The sequence below is a fragment of the Dromiciops gliroides genome, chromosome 1 (genome assembly GCF_019393635.1).
Source record: "Dromiciops gliroides isolate mDroGli1 chromosome 1, mDroGli1.pri, whole genome shotgun sequence".
Classification (NCBI taxonomy): Eukaryota; Metazoa; Chordata; class Mammalia; order Microbiotheria; family Microbiotheriidae; genus Dromiciops; species Dromiciops gliroides.
In genome coordinates, this window is record NC_057861.1 from 278,190,943 (window position 1) to 278,212,635 (window position 21,693).

Genomic DNA, 21,693 nt, shown 5'->3' on the forward strand with positions numbered 1-21,693 from the left:
TTTAGTCTTATGCTATCTATGCCTTATACCTACACTTAACGATCAGTATTAAATCTCTCCCTTCTATGTTTCGATTAAACATTAAAACACTAATTCCATAAAATTTGGTTCTAGAACGATCATTGAATGCCTATTGTATGTCAACCCATGTACTAGAATATGTAATTTTTTTCACTTTTGAGATGAGAGGTATTTAATACTTCAATGCAATTATAGTATTTGTTTTAAAAAATCTTCTGCATATATTTAATTTATTAAATAAAGGCTAATTTTAAAATATCAATGTTGAAAAACATCCAGTTTATGCCATGGTATGAGTTATGTTATTTTACTTTTAAATGACTTAGGGAACTTAGAATATTCCCAAAATTTCCCAAAATTCCCAAAAGTAATTTAACAAATTATAAAACAGCCTGGTTTGCCCTGGCTTTTAGTCTTCATTGGGTCTATTTCCCAACATTTCATTTTTTCCTTTCCTTTTAATATTCCATATCTTATCTAATTTGTTAAAAATTTATTCGAATCTTAATTTAATTTGCAAGTGTCTGATTAGGCATAATTAAACCATAAGAGTAATCCCAACAGAAACTGGAAGGGAGCTTTCTTCTTAGTTGCTGTGTGTTCTTATTTTTGGATTGACTCTCCTGTTGGCTTATATTTATCTTGGGACCTGCTCTTGTTGAATTTTTTCTGTCTCATTTAAGCAGCGCTAGACCTTCCTCATGTTGTATTTTAGTTTGTTTTTGCCCAAGTAACTTATCCTGTGCTTTTCTAAGTAAATTTCTATCTGCCTATTTTCACATCCTATCCACTTCATTTGAATTCTAATCTTTTCTTCCAGGGCTGTAGACGCTGTACTTAATGCTGTTTTGTCAACCAGCTCATTATTAGCACGCTCTCAGTTTCATTTAGAGTAATGCTGAAGAGGAACTTCATGATAGGAATTCAGTGTTTTTAATGAAAAAAATGTCCAAATTGATAAGTGATTGACAATTTTATTGTTTTTTTCTTATGCCAATTCTTTCATTTTCTGTTTACTTTTAAAGTATTTTTAAAAACTTTTTTAACCTTTGCCTTTAGTTAATTTTAAACATGGACAAGTAGGCAAAATACACTAATCTGGTTAGTCAACTCCTTGTTAAAGTAATTAATTAACATGCCCCAAACCAAATGAGAAATTTAGATAATGGAATGATGCTCATGAGACTGAACAGAGATTTAAATATAGATTAAAATGTATTTTGGGGCAATAAAATTTCAAATTAAAAGAAAATAGTCTGGAAAGGCTTTATGGCACTGTTTTTGGAGTTCCATTGACATTTTTTAATAATGCAAATTAGATGTGGTACTGTTCATACTGGATATCTTTTATAAGCAAACTTTAAAATTTTTGTATTCTTCACCTGAATTTAGAGAAACACCTTTTTAATTTTCTACTGAAAAATTACAGCTATAGATAGAGATATCGTAAAAGGAGTAATCCAAATTTTATTTAACATATAATTGATAGAATTTATCTTTTAGGTTGAGTACATTAACAAAAGTAATTTTAAATGCTACATATGTGTTTATATACATATATTACATAAGAGAATATCAAAGTGTTGAATGTCACCCACTAAACAAAGGATATTTCATATATATCAGAATCCAAATGCGTATTTTCTGTATATAAAAATATCATTTTCAAAGCCTCTTCTACAGTGATAACTTGCCTAACAGTATTTTTCTTTCACCTTTTGTTTTGGATCTTATTTAAGTAGGTATATTTTTTGCTTCTGCTGTTAGCTTTGTTTGCATTTCACTGTGGCTCTACCTTTCCTTCTGTTTTATCATTTTGGTCTGGATTGGTTTGAATTCTACCCTCTCACTGTTACCTCTTCTCTGTTGGAATGACAAATTTAGTTTATTTTTCCAAAAGACAAATTTAGAAAACTCTTCATCCTTTTACCTTTGTTTTAAAAATAACTTTTTATTTGAACATATGCTAATTTTGCATTTTGCAAAACATTTTTTTCAAGGTCCAGTAGGTACACAGAACTCTCCTTTTGCCCGGGGAAACATTTTTGGTGAGCCGCTAACTGAACTTCAGATTAAACAGCAAGAAGCATACAAGAATTTTCTTCGTTTTCAGGTGAAATATGCTAATTTTATCATAAAAATCTCATTAGATATATACATTCTGCTAATTATATTATAAATGTTGCTAAATATTGAGAGATTTTTGCCTATTTAACATATTTTAAGTTCTGAAATATGCAAATAATGTCAAGTAATTTGTATCATAAAGTCCATATGAAATAGCACATTTGGTAGGGATAATAAAATAATAATCAGGATTCATATGATACATATAAAGTAACACTCTGTATGGGGTAGTTTGTAAACATTGTATGTACATAGCAGTTTATTGATTTATATAAATGGCATATGGGCAAATGTTCATTTTATATTTCACCTTGTAAAAGCAAATCACATTTGTATGTTTGTCACTATAGCAATTTAATGGGCTATGCACTCTGACTTTCTCAATTCAATTATTACCCTATAGGCAAACCATAAATTAGGTAATTTCCTGAGCTTGAACAGTATCTACATGTCAAATTCTCACCCTGTAGAGTCAGAAAAGTTCTAATTGGGCATTTGAAAATCAATAAAATTTGAATTTTTTAATATTTATTCTTTTCTAAGTGTTCCAAAAACCAAATACATTATAATTAATTTTTATACATGTCTCACTGCCCATAGGTAAGTTGAAAAGAAATAATCTTTAAATCAATTAGTATTGATTACCTTGATTTATTTTTAGTTTGATTGAAGGATCAGCTTTCCTTCTTCAGGAAAAGCTAGCCCTAATAGCTAAGCTAAGCCAACATAGACATCCCCTTTAGCCTGAATAATACTTATATATTTAGGGAATAGATAGATTGATGAGATTTTATAATTTAGAGTAAGACATATGTCATTGTAGGTATGAAATAATCATAGGATTATAAGACTTTTTTGGAGGCTAAGTTCCCCTTCTTGACCTAGAGGTTTAAGTATATGTTGAGTAGTGTAATCTTCTAAGGTTGGGTTTCCCTTTCTGGCAGTTGGAGTATTTGGGGGTTGGGGGAAGGTGACTGCTAAGTTACGAACTACAAACCACAAATTTCTCTTTCCCAGTCTTAGTTCCTCTTTTCCTTGGACTCCTTGAAGTACAAGCCCCTTTAAAGTAACAATTTTTAATTGCAAAATGCTATAAATGCAGGGCAGAGATTCATGTTGACAAACAGGTTGATTGGGTACAGACCCTAATATAATAGAATATTAGATTTTATAGTTGTCCCACCCTTGAAGCTCCCTGTTATGGCCCTGACATACCTACACTCTAAAAGTTGCCAACAGTATGAATTTGGGTCAAGAAAGCTCAGGACTTGGCTTGTGAAATTGAACTATATTCCAAACAAGTTACCTAAGATTGCTGTAATTTTTGATTCCTCTTTTCTGTTATAAAAATAAGCTCTGTAAATCACTCCTGTGTCACTAATTACCAAGGAATTAGTTGATCTGACAATGGTTAGCTTGTTGACTATTTCTGTTAAATCATCATACTTGGAAGCCTGTGCCTCAGATGGTTTTCTATTTCAGACAATTAATATTAACAAAATGGAATTTCATATAGGAAAATTGATATGTTTTTATATTCTGAATTTGTATGTATCTATATACACATATATACACACACACACACACACAGCTATAGATACGGATATATATGGACATCTCTGAGATACTAACACAACAGGGTATCTAAACAACCAGTTATAAAGTTATGAAGCTCCTCCTTACTCAACTCCCCTATGTCCTATTCTGCCCCCATCTTCCGCCCAAACATATACATATACTTGATTGAGGCCAAAGTGATACTTGGTTTCTGGAGTGGGTAAATGCATATTACAACATGTATTTCTCCCCATTTCCATTTCTTTGTTTGAACTTCAGTTGATTTCAGTTCACCAAGTCTTTTTTTTTTTTTTTTTTTTAGCGAGGCAATTGGGGTTAAGTGACTTGCCCAGGGTCACACAGCTAGTAAGTGTTAAGTGTCTGAAGTCAGATTTGAACTCAGGTACCTGACTCCAGGGCCAGTGCTCTATCCACTGCGCCACCTAGCTGCCCCTCACCAAATCTTTTAATCACATGTATGGTTATATCTTCATTAATCCCCTTTTTTGTCTGTTTTTCCCTTCCACCTCCAGCTCAACTAGCTTAAGGAAATTTCTTTCCCTCTTTGGTCCTTTCTGTTTCACATCCCTTCCCTCTGTCACCTTCCCACAGCTTCTTATTTTGCCTTAATCATTAACATTCAAGATAAATGAACCATATTATTTCTTTTGTTTTGGGTGCTGTTGGTTTTTTTTTTTTTCTTTCTATTTTGAGGTTTTGCATCACTGCTCTGATTCTTTCTCTTGTAACAGGATTAATGCAGAAATAGGATTAATGTTATTATGTGTATATATATGTATATGTATATGTATAGAGATATATAGATATAACCTATATCAGATTACCTGCTGTCTAGGGGAGGGGGGAGGGAGGGGGGGAGGGAGAAAAATCTGAAATTGTAAAGCATGTATAAACAAAAGTTGAGAACTATCTTTACATGTAATGGAAAAAATAAAATACCTCATACATTAAAAAAAAACAACATTCAAGATAAAAAAGTATTTAAATAAAAAGTAGTTATTCATTTTTATTGACTTTTTAAAAATTTGATTTGTAGTAAAGTATTTGCTTCTATTTTCCCTTGTTTGAGATATGGTATTTCAGCTACTTTATGGATTGGACAGATTTTTGTGAACTAACCTGGAAACCTTGCCACCATTTATAATATGGTTTCTAAAAAAATGTATTGTGAATTGAAAATGACCAACTTAGAAATTAACTTTAACAACATGATTCATTTTTAAGTTCTGTACTTTATTTTGAATTTAACCTTTACTATTGATGCACATCTCCCTCCCTAGTTCTATTTTTACATATCACACTTTCTGCTTGACATCTCCACTTAGATGTTTTATAGGTATCTTAAAGTAAACATGTCCAAAAGAGAACTTGTTATATTTCTCTCTAAACACATCCCTCTTTCTAATTTCCCTATTATTGCCCAGAATACTACCATTCCTCTAGTCACCCAGGTTCTCAGCTGTGGTATCATTCTTTTTGCTCTCATTCACTCCACATATCTAATCATTTGCATAAAGAATCTGAATTTGGCAACTATGTGGAGGGAAGAGACTGAAGGAGGGGGAAACAATGAGGAGACCATTGAAGTATTTCCTGTAGATGAGAGGCTAGAACTAGAATAGCTGCCCTATTAGTGAAGAGAAGGGGCTAAATGTGAGAGATTTCTCTACAACTTAAAAACTTAATTAGATAAGAATTGAGGCAGACTCCATGGTCAAGGACTAACCTGGGTGACTAGAAGGATAGTGGTATCCTGAACAGAAATAGGAAATTTGAGCTTAAGATACTTGTAGTACATGTAGGTAGAGATGCCTATTAGGCAGTTGGCAATACAGGTCTGGAACTGCATAGGGGTGATAGCTTTAGCCATGGAAACTGATGAGGACAGTACCCAAGAACAGTCCTGGGGTGCACCCAGAGTATGGATTATGTTCCATAACAAAAATTTTCTGAGAAGGTTAAGTTGTTTAACAAAACAACTCAACAGCAGATTATCTTTTTTGTTTTTTTTTTTGCAGGGCAATTGGGGTTAAGTGACTTGCCCAGGGTCCACACAGCTAGTAAGTGTTAAGTGTCTGAGGCCGGATTTGAACTCAGGTCCTCCTCAATCCAGGGCCAGTGCTCTATCCACTGGGCCACCTAGCTGCCCCTATCAGCAGATTATCTTAAAACTTAAATTCGTGGATTCATGTTTAAAGAAGTAAAGAAGATTAAAATATGGCAATCACCTAAAAGGGTTGTCGGTGCAAAAATAGTATAGATTCTTATTTTGTATTTTACCTAGTGGTCATGTAGATGAGCATAGTTCATTTATAGCTATAACAAAAGATAATGAGTAGGATTATGAATGGAATAGATTGTATAATATAATGATAGAAACTATAGCATCCTATCTAGTCAGTAGAGGTAAAAAATTCATATCTGTCTTTGTTTTTTAGATTGAGGAAAAGAAACAAAGAGAGGAAGCAGAGCGGGAGAGGCAGAGACGTGAAGAAGAGAAAGAAGAAAAACGTCTAACAGAACAGAGGGCCAGAATTCAGCAAGAATATGAAGAAGAACAAGAAAAGAAAAGGGAGAAAGAGGAGGAGGTGTACCAATTTTAATCAACTGTTTTTCTTTATGCTTAAGATTTTATGAGATTAGAAATGTTTAATTCCTTATTAGCTTTTATATGAAAAGAAGTGAGTTTACTATATGATGTATACCATAATAAAATAATTTTGGAGCTTATTTTAATCTTTCAGAAAACATTAAATTAATATTTACTTATTTAAATATGCACAATATAGTGTCAAACATTTATTAAGGTAAAATATGATCATTTGAATTGGAAAAAAATAATATATTTTAAAAGCCCAAATTAATTTTCATTGAGCTGTGACAGTTTAATATTAAAGACAGGCCACAAAAACAAAGAAACAAAAATATTAAAGATAGTATAAAAAGTTAATTATTAAGTAGGTAAATGACAGAGGACTTGAATTTTTTAAAAGAGGATATAAACTTTCAATTTGACCTTTTTCAGGTAATTAAAATACATAAGGGGTTGTGTGCTTTTGTGCATGATTTGTTTCTCTTAATTTTATTTTGGTACTTTTAAAATATCTTTACAGCAAAGACTAAAAAATGAAGAGCTGATACGGTTAGCTGAAGAAAGGCGAAAAGAGGCAGAAAGAAAGAAGAAAGAAGAGGATAAAAAACACGATTTACAACTTCAACACTATTATGAACGAAAAAACCCGGTAGAAGAACAGATGACCAGGGTATGTGTTAAACTAAAATTTCAAAGAAATTTTAACAGTAAGAGACTTGTTAGACCACCATCAGGGAAAAATATGCCTTGTGTTGTCAAATCGATGTGAGGATGGTGCTATAGACCAACAGTTGTAAGTATGGCATAAGTTTTGAGGTAGTGATATATTTGTTTTTACTTCCACTAGAGGTTATGCTTAGTCATTCACAGTCATTTTGCCTTTTTCCCTTTGCGACCAAGGGCACACATCAGTTAGATAGCTGGTTTGAGACAATTGACTTTTGGCTGTGGAACTTTCTTTCTACAAAGCTATTTTCCCTCACGTTCTTGGTCTAATTATAGCTTATTTAAGAAAACCTGAAATTTGAATTTATAGTAAAAATACATTATATGTGATTCTATTCTCTAAATTGGATTCACAACATTGTTTTCTTCATAAGCAAGGCCTCAACGCATCTAGGCTATCATTGATTTATACAATTTTGATTTATCTGGGATTTTCAGTTTTCTTCTAGACCATCAATACCATGAGGGCAGGGAATCTCATGTTTATGTATTCTTTATATTTCTCAAGTACCCAATAATCTTTGCAAATACTTATTAAGAAGGATATCTGTTATGTATATTAGACTTGTAGCGCCACACTCATAACTAGCTCAGACTCTCTTCTAGTGACTTGATGCCCACTGCCGTAAGATTTCCTCCCATATTTTAGTTATGTCTGACAATTATAATAAAATTAATCTGCCAGCATGTCTTAGCACCTATTTACCTGGCATTCCAGTTTTCCTTTTTTAAGCCACCTGTTTTTTTTTTGTTTTTGTTTTTTTTTAGTGAGGCAATTGGGGTTAAGTGACTTGCCCAGGGTCACACAGCTAGTAAGTATTAAGTGTCTGAGGCCGGATTTGAACTCAGGTCCTCCTGAATCCAGGGCCGGCGCTCTATCCACTGCGCCATCTAGCTGCCCCTAAGCCACCTGTTTTATTTTTGTTTAACTTACTATTTGATTTGAATGTTGAATGTGAGGTTTGTTCCCAACTTGTTTGCTAGAGCAACAATTCCTGCTCATTTGAAGAACATAGGAATGGAAATGTTCATGAATATGCTATGTCATTAGAATTATTTTTAAAATTAAACTAAATGATTTTCTCTCGTTTAAGAACTTGAAGAATCTAAAAGATCATCTCATTAACTGGTCACTTAGCTAACTCTTTACATTGACTTAAATCCTCAAGAATAAATAACTGACTACTGATTACTTTGAGATAGGAAGTTTAGGTTTTTGAAAGTGAATGGAAAGAGTGTTTAATGAAGTTAATCAGTCAACAAAGCATTTATCAAGCATCTTTTATGTCTGTGACACTGGGATAATTTCTGGGTATACAGAGACAAGGGGGAAATGTAACAGTCCTACATTCTACAGAGGTAATGATATGACTCAGTAGATGGAGCCCTGAACCTAGAGTCAGGAAGATGAATTCAAATCCATCCTCACACTCTTTCTAGCTGTGAAACCCTGGGCAAATTACTTAACCTCTGTTTGCCTTAGGGGCAGCTATGTGTCTTAGCTGGGCCTGGAGTCAGGAAAGACCTGAGTTTAAATTCAGCCTCAGACTCTCACTAGCTATGTGACCTTGAGCAAGTCACTTAATCTCTGTTTATCTTAATCTACTGGAGAAGGAAATGGCAAATCACTCCAGTATCTTTGCCAAGGAAACCTCACAGAGGGTCACAGAGAGTAGGACATGACTGGATGACTGAACAACCGGCTGTTTGAGAGTTTCTATTCTACTGGGGGAAAACAATACTTACAAGTATATGTAAAGAAAATATAAAGTAATTTCAGGGGGAGGGCATTAGCAGCAGAGAGCATCAGGAAAGGCATCTTGTTAGAAGGTGACACTTGAGCTAGACTTGGAAGGAAACTAGGGATTCTGAGAGGCAGATGGGAGATGGGAGGGCATTCCAGGTATGGGGGGAATAGTCTGTGCAAAGGCCCAGAGTTGAATAGTTACAATGTCCTCTTTTAGCTGTCTCAAGAAGATTAGGTTAGTTGGTCCATAGTGACTGAAGTGTAATAATTTATAATACAGACCAGAAAAGTAGGTTGAAACTGAGTTGTTAATAACTTCAAATGCCAAATGGAGAAGTTTCTTTTTGATACTAGAGGCGATTAGGAATCCCTGGAGCTTATTGAAGAAGCAATTGACATGGCCAGACCTGAATTTCAGGAGTATTACTTTGGCAGCTATATGGAAGATGAACTGGAGAGAGGAGAGACTTGAGGCAGAAAGACCAATTAGGAGGCTATTCCAGGCATCCAGGCAAGCATACTCTATGCAGATCGCCTAACCATAAGGGAAATAGATGAATTTGGGATACATCATAAGCCTAGCATGGAGGCATGTGGTGCTAACCTTTGAGAATTCAGTTAGCCGAGTATCTGCTACCTCTCCTTACACCAAAAGCAAAGCAGCAAATCAGTGCTTGGCTTGCCTTAATGATACTTTCAGCATTCAAAAGTAGGGAGCTTACCATTCTGTATTTGATTCTGACCAATATGGAGGAACAGAGTGTTGAAGTAGAAATTATAGATGAATGTTAAAATTTATGAAAGCATTTTCAGAGGGTACAGCAGATGGGATAGATGAGATTCCACGGACAATTACTGTAGAGGAAGTAGCCTAGAAGAGAAGGGAAATTCTCCCAAGAATGAAATTCTAATGACAGAAACAATAAGCGGTTCTTGATGAAAAGGGGGAACCAATGTGGTCATCTACAAGGGACTTGTGAACCAACTTAAATTTTAAAGAGACCTTTATAAAAGATGCAAGCATGGGCCAATGATGGAGTATGCATTCCTGTTACAGAACTATAAGAGCACTGTCAGGATCAATAAAAACTCCGCATGAGTTTAGACTGGCAAGGAATACTAAGGAAAATGAAATGGGATGGGATGATATGAATGATGTAAAGAAGGCTGAGCCGTTCACCTCTTTATTTTGCTTCTGTTTTCACTGCTAAGGAAGATGACTGATCTTTGTGCTAAAAAGGACAGAACCATATGGTTAATAGGGAGCTGAACTATAAGATAAGGATTTGTGACTTAATTGATAGCTCTCCACTGATATGGATTTCCATCCTCAACATTCTTAAATATAGATAGTCGTTAAGAGATTGCTGTCAGTGAAAAAAATGAATCATTCCTGTAGGGAATTTTCTGGTAATGAACCTTTCTAAATTTAGCTAGCTTGGTCTTTTGACCAGAGAGATCAGTTTTAAAAGAAACCAGGGTCATCTCCACAGCCTGGTGTGCCACTGATTTAGGAATGGTTGGAGACTTATTACAGGTAAAATATGCTATTAAGTAATGATGATTTATTTCTTCAGGCTCTTTGTCTCAATAACCAAATGATCTGAATACACAAAACAGGTAGAAGATGGAAGCAAAGGTGTTTTATGCAGTGCAAATAATAAAATGTGAGAAAAGTAAAAAGATTGAATGTTCCATTTGTAGTTGTAATTAATTTATTGTTAATTAACTAGAAAAAATTTAAAGCTAAAACAGATATTAATGTTGAATCAATTGCTATTTAGCATTTTTATTAGTCAAATTTGTACATTTTTTAAATTCTGTAATTATAGAATAATCATGGACTCTTTTTTTTTTTTGGTGAGGCAGTTGGGGTTAAGTGACTTGTCCAGGGTCACACAGCTAGTAAGTGTTGTGTCTGAGGCCGGATTTGAACTCAGGTACTCCTGACTCCAGGGCTGGTGCTCTATCCACTGCGCCACCTACCTGCCCCAATCATGGACTTTTTGAGTTACCGTATTTAAAGCGAATATAGTACATGTTAAGTTAAATTATTCTGCCATTTTATTACTATTTTTCATGCTTCAGTTTGGTATAAAGCTCACCTTGTTTTGCTCCAAAACAGTCTTTGAATGGGGCAGTTGCTTTTTAATTTTATACTAATACAATTTTTATGTTCTATGTTGTATTAAATATATGTTGATGTACTTGATTCATTTTTGTCCTTTCCTTTATACTTAGTATGTTATTTACCTATTTGTTGAAAGGCATTTTATTGAGAAACATTTTAATGAGAAATTTTTACTTTCTAAAAGCATTTATTAACTGTTTGATATATGTGCTTTTTCTACAGAAATCCAGATCACCTTCTCCTGCGGTTCCTGCTCTTCAGAACAGAATCAAAGGCAAAGTCCATAGACCTCCTTCAGTTGCGTCTACCGTGATTCATGTATGCTTTATTGTTACCAATAAATCAGTAATTATAACTCTAAAAAGATTTTGCAGAGCAGCATTGTTCCCCCTCCCTTTCATCTATGTTCAGGACAAAAACCTTTTCTCTTCCTTTAGCTGAGCACTTGATTATATAGGCCGGAGCTATTTCAATAGTTCTTAGCTTATGACAGTCCATTTCATTTTAGGCTAGTGATTACAGAGCCTCTGCTTCCTTTATTTATTTCAATCCAGGTCTCCAGCTTCTTCACACTATTGAATTCTTAAAAGGAGCTTAAGGTGGAAGAAATAATCTGTGGAGTCAGTGTTTCACTGTGTTAGTGATAAAACTCTCATATACTTTTTTTCTTGAAAGCCAAAACCAATTTTGTTTTTCTATATATATCTTTAGTTGTTAAAAGTTTATTTAAAAAAAACACATTAAAACCTCTGCTAAGTGCTCAGTAAACTTAGACTTTGACATGTGCCCCCCCCCCCAATTTCTTACATACATTGTTTTATGTAAGTCAACCTTTTAAAACCAAACTGGGCTTGATATGCACCACTGAGCCTCTGTAGGCTTATACTGTTGCCAAAAGGCAGGTGTTCCTTCATTTTGTTCTTTGATGCAAGAGACATTAATTGCCTTTCATGTGCAATGAATTGTGCTTGATACTGGGGGAGATTCCAAAATCAATAAGACACAACCCTTATACTTATTGATCATATGCTACAGTATGCAATCTTCTGCCTGCCCTGTTCAGAGGAGCAGCTGACAGCAGACTTTTTGTTCCTTCCTTGAGCAGGAACATCCCCCATGATGTATTTTTCTCATTAACAGCTATTTAAACTGTAGGCTGGGGAAAAAAATCTTCCACTCCATTAGCTATGGCTATTTGAGAGTAACTGTGGTGACAGGACAAGAATGTACTTAGGTAGCAAATACAGAAGGAAATCTCAGTTTTTATACATGAAAAAACCAGGTTGACATGTAGTTATACTTCATTATGTTTTGTTAGGACAAGTACTGGGGAAATATTAATAGATAACAAGAAATGTGAAGCAGGTATTATTACTTTTATCATTGATAAATCTGTGTTAAATAGGATCGCCCACGGTCCAGAGTGCAGTCTCCTCCAGTCCCTGCTAGGAAAAACCAGCTTCGTGCAGATGGTAGGTATTAATTGCATATTTTCTTTTAGGAGTAGTATTTATTTTTCTACTAGTTAAATTTGTTCCTAAACTTCACAAATTAACTTGCCTTTCCCTTAGCATGTCAGTTTCTTCTTTTTTTTTTTTTTAGTGAGGCAATTGGGGTTAAGTGACTTGCCCAACATCACACAGCTAGTAAGTGTTAAGTGTCTGAGGCCGGATTTGAACTCAGGTACTCCTGACTCCAGGGCCGGTGCTCTATCCACTGTGCCATCTAGCTGCCCTTAGCATGTCAGTTTCTTAATGTATGAAATTGTCATATTTATGTCCTGGAAGACATATTGGTGATATCATATGATACTTCTCTGTTGGATATATATGTATAGATCTAGCATTAGAAATAGACTACCGTTGACTAAAATTTTAGTTGTCTGATCTAGATTTTTATTTTCTGAAGTAGATTAAGCAAGCATTTTGTCCTAATTAACCTAACTTTATTTTTCACTTATCCATGGAAAATTGTAGAGGAGAAAAAGAATGTAATTAATGAATTATCAGAAATGAGGAAACAGCTTCGTAGTGAAGAGCGACGTCTTCAAGGGAAATTGCTACAGGTGGATGGTGATGATGAAAGAAGCGTCAGGTAAGACTTTGTGATATGCTTTCCAAATTGTTCTCTGTATCCTTTGATCATGTCTCAGATTCTTCTGCAGATTCCCATCAGTCAGCCAAGAGAGGATGCAAAGGTATTGTGTGATTTACATGAAACTGATATATTTTGATAGTCACTTTTGTTGAAATGTAGGTAGTTTGTGTGGATCTTTGTATAGGTAGATACTAAAATTAAATTAAGCTGACACTCCACTACTAATGGAAATCATTAGTAACAAAGATAAATGACCTATGATTTAAACTAATTTCTATTTCCCTTTGGAATGTGTTACAGATTTCCCTTTTTGAATATATTTTTTTTTTGGTGAGGCACTTGGGGGTTAAGTGACTTGCCCAGGGTCACACAGCTAGTAAGTATCAAGGATTTGAGGTCCTCCTGAATCCAGGGCTGGTGCTCCATCCACTGCACCACCTAGCTGCCCCCTTGAATATGTTTTGCTTAGATTTGTATCAGTTTTCATTCTTGAAGTACTGGTTAAGGAATGGTCAGCCTTAGCAGGACAGAATACCTATGGATGTACTAGGTGAAAGAGATTTAGATATTTTTCACTAAAAATCCCTGACATGCATAAATGACATATAAATAATTAAGAACTGGATGCTTTTTGAAGATAACATATGTACAGACTTTCTGCTTCCTAAATATGTATCTAATTTTTTAAAATTAAGCATTTGGGGGCAGCTAGATGACACAGTGGATAGAGCACTGGCCCTGGAGTCAGGAGTGCCTGAGTTCAAGTCCGGCCTCAGACACTTAACACTTACTAACTTACTAGCAGTGTCACCCTGGGCAAGTCACTTGGCCCCAATTGCCTCACTAAAAAAAAAAAAATTAAGCATTTGGCATTTTGTCTGTTACAAAAGCATCATTTTAATTTTTATTTATTCATTTTTTTTTTTTTTGCGGGGCAATTGGGGTTAAGCGACTTGCCCAGGGTCACACAGCTAGTAAGTGTTAAGTGTCTGAGGTTGGATTTGAACTCAGGTACTCCTGAATCCAGGGCCGGTGCTCTATCCACTGCGCCATCTAGCTGCCCCTCATTTTTATTATAAATCTAGGATTTTCTTATTTTGGAAAATGAATGTAAGAGAAAAATATCAAAACAAATCACTGAAATATTTAGTTACTTTCTTTTACAAGAAGCTTGCCAAATAAATTAAATTTTGATTTATTTGCATCATATACCATTCTGTCTTTATGTAATTCTATAATGGGAGCATTTGATTTCCAATCTTCCCAGTGCTTCCGGAAAAAATCCAAAATGTAACTCAGTCCATTAGATGGCTGACCTGTGCTCCAGTAGGGGAAGCCAAATGAGATTAATAGTAGTCAACATAGGGGCAGCTAGGTGGTGCAGTGGATAGAGCACTGGCCCTGGAGTCAGGAGTACCTGAGTTCAAATCTGGCCTCAGACACTTAATACTTACTAGCTATGTGACCCTGGGCAAGTCACTTAACCCCAATTGCCTCACTAAAAAAAAAAATAGTAGTCAACATAATATTTTCCATATCTCTTTTGAATTGTAACTAGTTATAGGTGTTGCTTTCTAACACAATGTGGTGATTTAGGTCCCTCTCTATACATGCAATTGTATTAGTTTTCTTGGGAATGTGGATATTAATTTCTGTGTTTGCATTTATACAATGGAACTGTATCTAATGTATAAGATGAATATTAAAGGATAGGAATAATATGTTATGGGCCAACAATTTAATATTAGACTGCTATTTATATAGATATATCTTTAATGTTTATGGGAGACATGATTGACTATGATATAACTTAATCCATGTAATAACAACTCATTTCATTTATTTATTTATTTTAGATGGTCCGTTAATTTTGTTCAAAAAAGAAACTCAAATTACCAGTATCTAAAATAAAAAACATGTATCCACCAACAATGAAGATGAAATTGAAGGAGTTATTATGAGTTATCTTGCCCAATTATATCCCAATAAATCTGGCACTTTAAGTGAAAAGGATGGACATTTATACTCTGAGGGAAATGGTTGGATATTTACATAAATATAAACCACATAGGTTAACAAAAGAAAACAGTATACCTAAAAAACCCTATCTTAAAGAAATTTTGTAAGCCAGACATCAGCTCCCTTAGAAAAAGTATCCAGGATTATATTGATTAAAAAGTGAATTCAAGCAAACACTTCAGGAACAATGAATTACAATACCATATAAACTACTGGAAAAAAAAATAAGGAAGCTGTCCTAACAAATTTCTTTTCTGAATAACCCATTTTATGATATTAATTCTGTATAAGATACTTTTGCTCAAAGCATCTCAAAAAAAAAATCACAAACATCCCCTCATTAATGTTCACAATATCCTGTGGGTAGATGTGTCACATTACTTATTGTAATTTTTAATATAAATAAATGGTGTGAATGACTTAAAAGATATTTTTCAAGATTATACTGCCAGTCAGTATGAGAAATGGGGCTTGTAATACAGGAATTTAAATATTGAATGATATTTTCTTTTGTTGGTTTATGTTTACTATTATATCTTAACTATCCATAGGAAAAGGGAAAAATATCCCATGGATATATTTGATATGGCCAGGTTTCGATTACAAGCCCCAGTCAGAAGACCTTCCTCCAAGGGCCTAGATCCTACTGCTCAGAATATTCGTGACTTTAATTTTCTTAAAGACATGGGTAAGTAGACATCCTTTTCTTTAAATAGATACATAGACTTGTCTACTCATGTCCAGAACTTATAACAAATTTTCATCCCTCTTTAGAATGCCAGAGCTGGCTTATCAACAGGATGACAGACTAGTTGTTTTTTGCCAAGTTCTCCAATCCTAAAACCTCAGAAGAAAGGACTTATGAGTCAGATAAAGTATAACTAAAGCTGAATCTACATGATAAATTAGAAACTCTACATAAGATTAAAATTTCATATAAAATTAAATAAATTAATAAAATTAAAATTTCACCGACAACTTAAAGGAGAGTTCTTATTTAATGTCCCTTAAAAATAGAAAATGAAAGCCTCTGCTTTTTTGCAAACTATATGAAACTCTTTATGAAGTCATATTAGGTCCTATAACCAACTCTGTGAACCCTCCCTCTCTGAATAAGTATTATCACATGAAGGAAAATGAATCTATATTGTATTATCTGAGGAAAGAGAGATGTTTGTAAATTACCCAGAACCTATGACACAACAGCAGGAAACTCCTGAATGATTCACAGAAGAAAGTTAATTCCAGACCAGTTTAATTCCTTAAAATAAGGAATTAGAAGTGGATCTAGGTTGGAAATCAAAACTCTCAGTGCAGAATTTGAAAATCTAAGCAGAAGAGTAGGAAAAATCACAAATACATAATGAATTTATCCAAAGAAGCAGAAGTTGATAGAGAGGGGATGATAGAGATGTTCCCTATCATTCTCACTGTCCTAGACCAAAAATAAAACCATGTTAGTTCATTTTAAAATGAGATTTTTAATCCATTCTCAAGGAAATAATATTGTAACATATAAAATATTTGGTTTTTTATATCAGATTCAGAAACACGAGTTGATTTGAGATATATGTACCCTGAGTCTCCAAAAGATGATCAAACCTTGGAGATTCAGCAGCAGGCATTGCTGAGAGAGCAGCAGAAAAGACTGAATAGACTTCGCATGAGGGAAAATGCAGAAGGTAAGAAATAAATGCTTAAAACCGTTTGTCATTTCAGACGTTTTAAAAATATTAATTAAAAAAATTTTTTTTTTGGGGGGGGGAGCGGGCAATGGGGGTTAAGTGATTTGCCCAGGGTCACACAGCTAGTAAGTGTCAAGTGTCTGAGGCTGGATTTGAACTCAGGTCCTCCTGAATCCAGGGCCAGTGATTTATCAACTCCGCCACCAGCTGTCCCCAAAATATTAATTTTTACCATGATAATTTCTTTCTTTTGAAGAAAATTTATATCAATTATTTTATAATACATCTTCCATATTTTAAAAAGAAGTAAAAGAAGCTATCTATAAGAGTATTGAGTACCATTAACAAATGTATTTTTCTGAAGTGGACTAATTTATACTACTCTGAAATCTGTAGGAAAATGACTTGGGCCAGCCTTGACTTGGGTCAATTTTTGTGTTCAAGTTTGGGATTAGAACAAAGTGAGACACTGGTAGACTATCTACCACATTTACCAAAAGGAAGTTTATTTAACAGTGGCCTGGAAGTGATATTGAGCAAGGATACAGCATTGATTCCTGTGGGCTCAACTGCCCTGCCCCTGCATTTAACATGATTTTGCCACAGGTCAAACCTGAAGAACCTCTGACTCCTTGTGCCCTATGTTTTTATACTTAGAAAACCAGGAAGCCAAGTCAACTGTTTCAACCTTAATTCCCCACACCAATTAAGTCTCAATGTTGCATTGCCTTTTTTGGGGGGTGGAGGGGGGAGGTATAGCCTGCAATATATGAAAGTTGCTGTTCTTCAGTTATTGTTAAATTTTTAGCCTTTTCAAGTTTCTATAATGTAGCATTATTGATAGCCTCCTTAGCATGATAGGTTGATAGGGAAAAAAAAGAGTAAAACATCTCACTTTAAAGAAATGGGAAATTTTCATCCTTCTAATTCAGGATAGTTACACAAGGTAAAAGAAAAGCAAAATACCTCCCCTAAATTATTTCCTAAATGTGTGTGTGTGTGTGTGTGTGTGTGCGCACGCGCACGTGCACGCGCATGTGTGTGTGCATTGATTCCTTATTATTATGATAGTACTTGAGTTATTTAAAATAAGAATTCCATGGTGTTAGTGACTAGCAATTATTTGCTCTGGATAGTTTCTCACTGAAAATGTGATATTTTTAGCTTTTAAGAATTTTTCTCTCTCCAAAATTAAGTTCCTACTTTATATAATTGCTTAAAGCATAACTGGATAAATCTTACATGTCGAACAAATTTATATCTGTCATTTTGCCCTCTATGCTTTATTAAACCCTTTCTGCAAAATTGAGGCTATTTGTGTTACTTTACATGCAACTCTGTCAAATTGTAGTAAACATTTCTCTAAAAGTTTGGGAACCTATGAATCTTGAATTAATTTTTTTTTCCTCTTGTAAAAAGCTTCCCTTTTAGGTTACAATGTATGCAGTTTTCTCATCTGCTGAAATTAATGACAACAGCAGCCAAGTTGTGGGTGTACAATAATAAGAAAATATTTATATTAAAATATTTCTAATCTATGATAATATAACTAACAAGAGATTTCCAGTAGAAAGACATCCTTTTATTTTCATGTTGCCAGAAAGATGCTAATTGATTTCAAAATATACTTGTGTTTGTGCTTCAATTCTTTTAATATTGTATTTTGTTTTTGGTCTGGGTTGAGTGCAGTTGACCTTGATGCAAGTCCTGGCATCAACTTACGAGATACTAGAATGGTAAGAAACCAGTAGCTTTTCTTCCCTCTTTTTCACTTCAATATAATACTTTGGGGTACCATTCTATGTAAAGTTTTATAGCTTTGAATTCTGATTAATTTGGGTCCGTGCATGAAAATTCTTTTGGAAGATTAAACATAAATGTAACCTTTCCTCCCATAAATAATCTCTAATGCTGGAAAAACATTTTAAAATACCTTATTCAGATACTTTCACTGACACAAAATAACTTCATCTAGAGAATTTACATATGTTAGCTTGATAAATATTTGGTAGTTATTTGCATTATAAAAGAGTATTTAACTGTCATTTAGTACTCACAGTTTTATGTGGTAAATTATGTTCTTTTCAGCAAAGCTTGGACTAAAAATTTTTTATTTATGGCTATGTGTTTCTAAGAGATCATCCTCTCCTGCCCCCTGTATTTGGCCAGCTGAGGCTCAGGAAGTTGAAGTGACTTTTACTTAAGGTTTTGTTTCAGTGAAGCTGAAGACAAAAAAGATCAAAGTTGCCTTGGTGATATTATGAAAGGTCCAGCCTAAGCCGGTGTTTACACATTATGGCTGCCTGCTGAATTTTGTATATTCGTCCTTTGTGGTGGTAGCAGAGGAGTTGGGGGAAAGAATTGGAACCACTCTTTCTATGCCTTGCCAACTCATCTGCCACTTTTTTTAGGTTCTTATTGAAACTAGTTATGTTGTGACAAGCTTGTGCTTTCTGTTAGTGATTCTGATGTGCTGTCCCAACACTGGATTGAATAAAAATGGCCAGGCTAGTATGTTTATTGTCAATCTTCATGACTTCTTTTATAGCCTAGGAATGAAACTAGGGATTTCCTGAAAAATTCTCTTTTGGAATCTGAGAGTGCTTTTATTGGTGAGTAAATTTATTTTACCTTTACCTAAGATATAGTCACTTAAAGTTACATGGTAATGCTCTTTGTACTACTTTTGTTTCCTCATGCTAATACATCTAATATGATAATTGCTGGATAATAACCACCATGATCAGAGAATGCAGTTTCCTGTCTTACCAAATTTTGATTAAGAATGATCAGATATCTTCATGTATTTCCAGTTTTCAAACAATTATGCACCATTAACATTCACTTCACAACAAAGTCAGATTGAATATAATTTAATCTTGATAATTAACAATACACTTGGACTTGGAAGGGCTTTAGGGTCATTCTTATGAAGTAAGTCATCAAGTTATACTTTGATGACAGTGGTATTCTTTTCTTGTAGCATTTGCCTCAGAACTCCATTGGAAGGCAGCTTCTTTAAAGAACCTTGCTTTGCAGTCTGATCATGGAGCAGAATCTCAGTTCTTTGATCATGGTCATTTCTGTCATATAACGTGAATGCCTGGCCAGGAAGGAGCCATGAATGGAGCTCTTTGAGGATGTCAATTTTAGTACCTACTATGTGGCAGGCACTGTGCTACTCACTAGGATAAGCCACAAAAACCTTGACTTTTAGATATTTATTTTACATCTAAAATATAAATTAATGTAAACATAAATATATTTCTAAAATCCTTTATTGCTAACTAGGGGAGAAAAAGTCACGTAGCTTTTGTTATGAAACATTGGAAGTATAGGATCTCATTTTGAAGCCAAGTTTTCTGTTTTGTTGGAGAAACAAAGCCATAATAATGACCCTAAAGCATTTCAGGATTCTGATGTATCTTCTAAATAATGAAAGCTTCAATGATTTTCAATGCAATGTTATGATTAAGTATATTATAAATATATTTAATAATATATTACAAGTAATAAATATTACAAGTATATATGTATATTATATAATTAAGTATATTATCATCTACTTTATTAACCAAGATATTTTATACCATACTGTGGAATTATTGAAAATTTCCTTTTAGGCAAATTTCTAATAACTAAGCTAATAGAATAATTCAGCATTTCTTATATTAAAATTTAAAAATTAGTTTTTATTGATGTCTTTTTTTTTAATATCATCATAGTTTTCCCCAGCACCTTTCTTTCTCCCCCTTCCAGAGAGCCATCCTATATAACAAATAATATTTTTTGATGACAAAAGAGAGGAAGAAAAAGAGGGGGAAAATCAACACAAATGATCAATATATAAAAAGCACAAAAACATGTATTGTGCAACATCCATAGATCCCCCCTCCACGAAGGGGTGGGTTGGGAGTGTCCTCTCATATCTCTTCTTTTCAGTTATGATTGATCATTATAATTTGTTACATTTACTTTTGATTTTTTGTGAGTGTGTATTTTATTAAAATTTATGATGAATATGTTTATTGTAATATAAGGGTGTTTTATAGGTTTCTTTTTGAAATACTGTTTATCTTATGCAATAATAGTTCAACAAATATTTATGAACCAGTCCCTAAGTTATGTGGTAGAGATTCAGAAATTCAGCAAACATTTATTAAATGTCTACTCTGTGCCAGGCATCATCTTCAGTACTGAAGATATAAAGACCACAAAGAAATAGGGGCTTGTGTGTTATGTTCAGGGTCTTATTTGACGGTTGAAACAAGTACATCGAGAAAGTAAATGTAAATTATATACAAAGTAATAGAAAGCAATGGCCAAAGGCGTTATTAGTTATTAGCAAACATCTCATGTAAAAGGGGGGACCTGAACTGTGCTTTGAAGGAAACTAGGGATTCTGAGAGGTAAAGGGAAGGAGGATGTATTTCCCAAAAGGACCCAGTCCTAACTTTCTAGAAGCTTGTACTTGTTGTTGTTGTTGTTGTTGTTGTTGTTGTTGCTGTTTTTGGTGAGGCAGTTGGGATTAAGTGATTTGCCCAAGGTCACACAGTAGAAGCTTGTACTCTTAAGGGTGAAAGGAAAAGACAGTAAGTATTTACATAGTCCTATTGGGGGGTGAGGCACTGTGCTAAGTGTTTTATGAATATTATTTCATCCTTACAATAACCCTGCAAGGTGTTTTTTAAAAACAGTTGAGGAAACTGAGGCAAACAGGGTTAAATGACTTGCTCAAGGTCACACAACTAGTAAGTGTCTAAGGCCAGATTTGAATTGGGGTCTTGATTACTCCAAGCTCAATGAATGCTCTGTTACAAAATTCTTTCCAAGAACAACCTAAGTATTTTAAAGTTTCTCAAAAAGAATGCTAGAATTTTTTGTAGTGTAAGGAACACTAGAGTTGGAATTATAAAATTCACTTGAACTGTGAATACAGATTATAGTGCTGTTTTTCACTCACCAATAT

The 21,693-nt window shown here is 34.1% G+C and overlaps 1 protein-coding gene across 6 annotated transcripts in view; it reads left to right on the forward strand.

Annotated features, from left to right (window-relative positions):
* CSPP1 (centrosome and spindle pole associated protein 1) overlaps positions 1 to 21,693 on the forward strand; it is a 133,498-nt gene that overhangs the window by 98,387 nt on the left and 13,418 nt on the right. For all 6 annotated transcript variants that reach the window (XM_043981393.1, XM_043981402.1, XM_043981411.1 and 3 more), the window contains 10 exons: positions 2,022 to 2,134; positions 6,165 to 6,314; positions 6,840 to 6,989; positions 11,146 to 11,241; positions 12,329 to 12,395; positions 12,900 to 13,017; positions 15,591 to 15,727; positions 16,581 to 16,721; positions 18,414 to 18,460; positions 19,273 to 19,336. In XM_043981393.1, the coding sequence (XP_043837328.1) occupies positions 2,022 to 2,134; positions 6,165 to 6,314; positions 6,840 to 6,989; positions 11,146 to 11,241; positions 12,329 to 12,395; positions 12,900 to 13,017; positions 15,591 to 15,727; positions 16,581 to 16,721; positions 18,414 to 18,460; positions 19,273 to 19,336 (1,083 nt within the window). The remainder of the gene's footprint in view (positions 1 to 2,021; positions 2,135 to 6,164; positions 6,315 to 6,839; positions 6,990 to 11,145; positions 11,242 to 12,328; positions 12,396 to 12,899; positions 13,018 to 15,590; positions 15,728 to 16,580; positions 16,722 to 18,413; positions 18,461 to 19,272; positions 19,337 to 21,693) is intronic.